The 6,000-nt window shown below is 37.9% G+C and overlaps 1 protein-coding gene across 2 annotated transcripts in view; it reads right to left on the reverse strand.

Annotated features, from left to right (window-relative positions):
• Positions 1–3,076, reverse strand: part of bmp1a (bone morphogenetic protein 1a) — a 415,384-nt gene extending 412,308 nt beyond the window's left edge. For both annotated transcript variants that reach the window (XM_039769599.1, XM_039769597.1), the window contains exon 1: positions 2,419–3,076. In XM_039769599.1, coding sequence (XP_039625533.1) covers positions 2,419–2,575 — 157 coding nt within the window. In that variant the 5' untranslated portion in view covers positions 2,576–3,076. The remainder of the gene's footprint in view (positions 1–2,418) is intronic.
• Positions 3,077–6,000: the final 2,924 nt, after the last annotated feature.

Genomic DNA, 6,000 nt, shown 5'->3' on the forward strand with positions numbered 1-6,000 from the left:
AATTGTAAAGCCACAGGTACTACTTACATTAAATATGCTAAAATCTAACAACTCACCAGGACCAGATAAGGAAGTTAAGTAAGTTGTGTATATAAACACCCCTGAGGCACATTTTTTTTCATTTGCAAAGAATGGAAGCTAGTAAAATATGATCCCAAAATACAGAAAGGGGGATCAGGCTGATCTATGTAAGCTTAACATGAACTACTGAGTAGCACATGTCAAGATCAGGTGTATTAGTATATAGCATGTTACCACATCCGCCTTTCAAGTAAGAAATTTTGAGTTAAGGTACAACCCATTACATTTAACATTTTCTTTAATCAAGCATGTTTCTCGCTGTTTTTGTCATGGAGCCAAGCGTCTCCAGGTGGGGCCATATGAGTTATTTATTGCAGTTTTGGGTTCTTTTAGCAAAAAGGAAAAAAAAAAAATACTATATACTGTACAAAGAAGCTTTCCAATACTACCAACATTCCTGTACTAAGTGTATCAAGTATAAGGTTAATACAATTTGGTAGTACAGTATCTAATTTGTAATCACTTTTAACTTTTTCATCTTTACAATTTTTCACTCGGGCAAGACCAAGGTAACCAGGCAAGGTAACTCATAAATTTTACATATATTTGTCAGAGAAGACTGCAGACTACTGTACATAGGATTACACTGAATCAAGGGTGCAGGGAGTATTGAAAGCTTACACCAGTTTAAAATAACTTTATAAACAAATTAACAAAAATTGATTGGCTCCTGGAAGATTTGTTTCAAGAAGTGTTTCCCTGACCTGCAACACACACGTTACTGCAAATTCTCTCAATGTTGTGTATGAAGAAAAAAAAGAAAAAAAAAACTTTCCATGCATTTCCATTCTAGCCACAACAACTCATGATTTTTATATTAAAAGTAATTCCATAATGCCATAAAATACTAAATCTAAATATTAAAGAAACAAACTATAATGACTAATTAATGAAGCACATGGAAATTTCACATCTTTGTTTTTGTATGCAGGATGCCTACACAATTAAATAACTTTATAAAAGTAGCCACCATAAAAAATATAAATACATGGCTACTCTACACTGTGAGGTTCTTCCCTGAACAGTATATTATGTTAGTTATTTAAACAGAAAAATAGGCCAAACATTCCACTTTAACAACAGACAAAAATCATGTGCTTCTCTTTCTCATAAAAAGAAAAGAAAAGTGGTTAAACATGTCAAAAAGACCTTTATACATTCCACAGCCATTGAGTACACGCTGCATCAGCATGTATCTGTAAAAATGAAAAATTACTGTAAGCAACAGTATCACCCACAATCCAAAAATAAACAAAGCAAAAGACATGTTTTGACTGTATAGTGTTCATAATGCCAAAACTCTATTTCTTTCTTATTTTTTCAGCATGATATTAACTTTTACATATTTTTTCTTTATATACTTGAAATACATTCTAGAACAATGCATTTGTGTGTATGGTGCATCCAAAATGAGGATCATACATAATGATTTATTAATTATGTCTTATTTTTTGCATCTTGCTTCATGTACTACCTTTCACCACAGGCATTGTCATAAAGAGATTAAAAAATATTTTATATTCAAAGATAAAGGAAATGTGTAAATGTACTTTTGATTGTATTTATTATTTATCTTATTTCATACAGCACTGTCCATGTGTTCAGTATACAGAACTGACGTGCATGTCATTGTTAAGTTGTCTTTGCTTGGCAGTGACATCACAGGATGACTGAGCAGGCACTGTGGCTAAATGGGTTAAGGGACTGGAGTTTAAACCGCAGGGTGCCACTTCACTACCGCCTCTGCTTGGCTGTGTGACCCTGAGCAACTTATTTACGTTATTTAAGTGACCAACTGTTGTAATGTACTTTATATATTAAAGCAATCGCATAACTATTCTTTATTTGCATATGTGAATGGCGCTATAAAATAAAAACACTTTATTTTGATGTTCAAGTGTTAAAAAAGTTCAACTGTGTCGAAATTCTAGCAGGCAACTGCAAAAGCGCTTAAAATGAATACAGGGTTTCCTAAGTCAATAAAAAAAACAATGCTCACACTGACAGCTTCTGAGCGTGTATAAAATCTAACATTAACAAAATTCCAGGTACAAAATGTGCCTTTGATGTTAATCATTACTGCTATTTGGACAACGAGTCACTGAACTAATAGTTCCAAAGTGTCCTTTCGGAAGTGCAGCTGTAAACTCCAGCCTCTTTTTAAACTTAAGAAATTTTTTTTAGCTTGTGTGTTTGTATATTTGTTTTTTTACAGAGGACTGTGTTTTTGTATTGATTTGTTTTTACTGTGTCCCGCGATCACCCTGCCTGTTTGTTTTGGGTTTTTTTTTTTTTTTTCTCTCTCTTGTCTCTCCTTCTTTCCTTTCACAGACTCACCAGCTTTGCAGGGATCCTTGTAGTCAATCACCTCGGAGTAGTCGTCGGCTTCCAGCTCGTAGCCCAGCTCCTCTGCTTCCAGATCCATGCTCCGGACGGCGGACAGACAGCAGCGGAGGATGAGGCAATACAGGACGCATCTCAGCGGCGGAGCCATAGCTCGGGAACTGCAGGGCAACTTTGGGAAGAGTGGCTACAGTGAGCAGCAAAGCGAAGCGAGCATAGGATGGAGATAAAGAAAAGAACGAAGACACGAGTAACAAAAACTGGGAGTTTTTTTTTAGGGGGGGAACGAAATCTCTCTGGAGGGCGTGTTTTAGCAGCAAAGCTCTGCCCCTGCGCGGCTCCTGGTATCGGGGGCGACTGTCGTCTGGAACCCTGAGCCGGCGTCTCTGTGGCTCTCCTCTCGAACTCGAGAGTCTAAGCACGGCGTGGGTTCGCACAAGACGACACCGACGTCCGCGGGACGGAGCGGGGAATGCGGCCCATTGCTCCTCAGGGGTGACTCGATTCTCTTAAGAAACTGTCTTTTAGTAACTCTTCCCTCGGGCTGGGCTGCGCCGTACGTTTCACATCCCACTTATCTCTCAGATTTGCGTGACCTGCCGTAAGTTGCCATTTAACTCGCCACGGAGCGCAGGGAATAAGGGGGAGAGATGAAGGGGGCAGAGCTGCCGCTGCGGGTGAGGAGGAGAGTGGGCCGGCCGTCTCCGACAGGCTCCCAAAATCTGCCAGCGAAGCACTTTCTGCCTTTTTTTTTTTCTAGAAAACTGTTTCAGCCAATATCCACTGCTTGGCGCGTTGCAAATATTGGATCGCATTGCAGCCGGAGTTGTTTTTTTGGAAACATTGTCATAATAGATAGATTCGCCCGTATCTCGCTACACGATAGAATACATTAAGTTTACTTTCAACGACGGGAAAGCCTATTATAGTATACTTATCCATTATCTATTACTAGTATGACTATATTAATCTTATCCAGAGTGTGCGTTTTTCTGTAAGCCTTACCAATCTGTACATTTACCCTGCCTCGGGTTAGACTTAAGATAAGCTGTAAATGATTTCCACAGTTCTATTCGGTGACAGCCTATACTAAAGCATGGTATTTAATAATAATAAAAAAAATCTTAATTGAATTAAACTCGAAAAGACCAAAAAATATTTCCATGACGTGAAAAGCACTACTTTCATAAGTTTTTGACCTGCTTTGATACTGATGATTATGCTTCTGCAGCCATACTGTTAGTTTACTGGTTCAAATTCCGCATTGTTTTCCAAACTCCCGTTTTGAGTTGTTGTCTCATAGGATTGCCAAATCTGTCCCATAAATCATGGCTAGCTTTACAGCTGGAACGCCATCTCTCAAGAATTGACATATTCTTTTTGTTTATGTGAGTTATAGTAAAAGCGCCTGATTTCCTGTTATGGAATTAGGGTGATATGTGTGGTTTATAATTGCATTTTGTCCAATATTAAATCCGCTCCTTGTATCTTCAGTTGTTGTGATAGGCCCAGTCATCTCATACTGTAGCCCCCAAGAAAACTGGCCTGAGTTGCACCTCGTCAGCTATGCAGGTTGGCCCATGAAACGTAACCGCTTATCAGATCAAGTTAAAGAACATTCCTTTCTACCTCAAAGTTTTTCACTGCACATATTTATGACAGTCTCTGCCTTGAAACATTCTGTAATGCTTATGCCTGCATTTACAGTAGTTTTTCAAGGAAAACCCCAATGTCCAACTCTCTGGCATGCTGTCAAAAACATGTAAATAGAAACAAGGTGCCTTATTCTCTCAAAAAATCAAATCGAATTACAACAATGATTATTTCTATAGCAAATATTCATATGTTGCTGAAAGTGCTTTACATGGTGTCAAAGAAAAAATTACAAGGAAAACAAATTAGAAATTGATAAAAAAAAATAAGAACAAATACCAAAAATCTAATAAATAAGCAAGAATGACCTATTGATGGATGCTGGAGCTGGGATTTTAACAGCCCCTATCATACTTGATCTGAGTGCAGCCTTTTATACTGTATTACATAATATTTTGTTGAATCGTTTAGTTGCCATCAGTATTACTGATACTCCTCTTATTTGGTTTACTTCATATCTGCCTAATCATATTCACTTTGTTCAGCTAAAAAACTCCCAGTTACTAGTGGTGTTCTTCAGAGATCGGTGCTTGGCCCCTTACTGTTTTTAATATATCTACTGCCTTTAGATTTAATTTCTAAGAAATTTTGAATCATTTTTCATTGTTATGTAGACAATAGTCAGCTCTATACATCTACAAAGCCCAACTCTGTCCTTCCTCCTTCCTACCTCAATGAAATAAAATCTTGGTTTTCTTTCAATTTCCTCCAACTCAGACAGAGGTTCTGCTCATCAGCTCCAAGTCTGCTTTATCAAAATGTAATAGTTTTTCAAATAACACTGATGATATCTCAGTCTACCCTGCCCTTCAGGTTAAGTGTTTGGGGGCTCAGGGGTGGGGATCAATCTGTTATTAACTTAATTTTTCTTGTTGTAAAAACTTAATTGCTTTGTATGGATTGTAATAAAATTAATAAAAAGAGTTTGGGGGCTATCTTTGATAGTATCCAAAGATAGCCCCCAAACGCTTTTTTTTAGGAATTCTACCTAACATAAATGAACATAGCCTCGTTAGCATTATGTTTACCCCCAGAAAAATAAGACAAAAACATTGATTTTTTTTTTCAACAAGACAAAACACTATTACTAACAAAAATGTATAATTATCAAAACATCAGCATAAATACAATAGGAAAGATATGTCTATTGACCACCACTGTATTGATGCAGATTTAGTGCACATCCTTTGTGCAATATGTTTTGAAACAGTCACCAATGCACAGCCTGACCTTGCATGCGGGACAGTAGAAGCATGTATACTTTTCTTATATTTTTTCTGTAACTTGGAAATGACCAGGACATGTCCATTGTGTTATTGTAGGCTAGGGGTACTCCGGACTGCGGTCCACAATCTGGACCGCCAAGTCGTTTTTGGCGGGCTGCGACTGTCTTCTGCGTAAGTCAAAAGTCCGAATATAAAAGCACCAAAATTATTGTTGTTTTATTATTTGCTCTGTAACAGGGTTGCCAACTGGCATTTTTTATGCCAAATAACTGAAATCTGGCATTTTTGAAGTCAGAGCTCCGTTCGCATAAGATCGACGCCCTTAAGTCGTTGTTGGTAGTGAGTTCATCACTAATGACGAAAGCGACCACCACACAATCAAATGTTACAGAAGCTTCACTACGCATTGTTTGGGTTCTTGGCAGACATAAGAAAGCATTTACTGATGCAGAGGTTGTTGAAAGAATGCATGATGTCTGCTTCTTCGGTTCTGTTTAGCGACAAAAAGTGTGTTGAACTGATTCAGCAGATACCATTATCAGGCAGTACTGCTAGTCGTCGTGCAGATGACCTTTCTGACAATGTCGGTGGTCAGTTAATATCAGATCTTAAACAGGCTGAATTGTTTGCTCTCGCGTGCGATGAATCCACTGATAAAACTGACATGTCTCAACTCTGTGTGTTCACAAGATTTTTT

This window comes from Polypterus senegalus, chromosome 11 (assembly GCF_016835505.1).
Source record: "Polypterus senegalus isolate Bchr_013 chromosome 11, ASM1683550v1, whole genome shotgun sequence".
NCBI lineage: Eukaryota > Metazoa > Chordata > Cladistia > Polypteriformes > Polypteridae > Polypterus > Polypterus senegalus.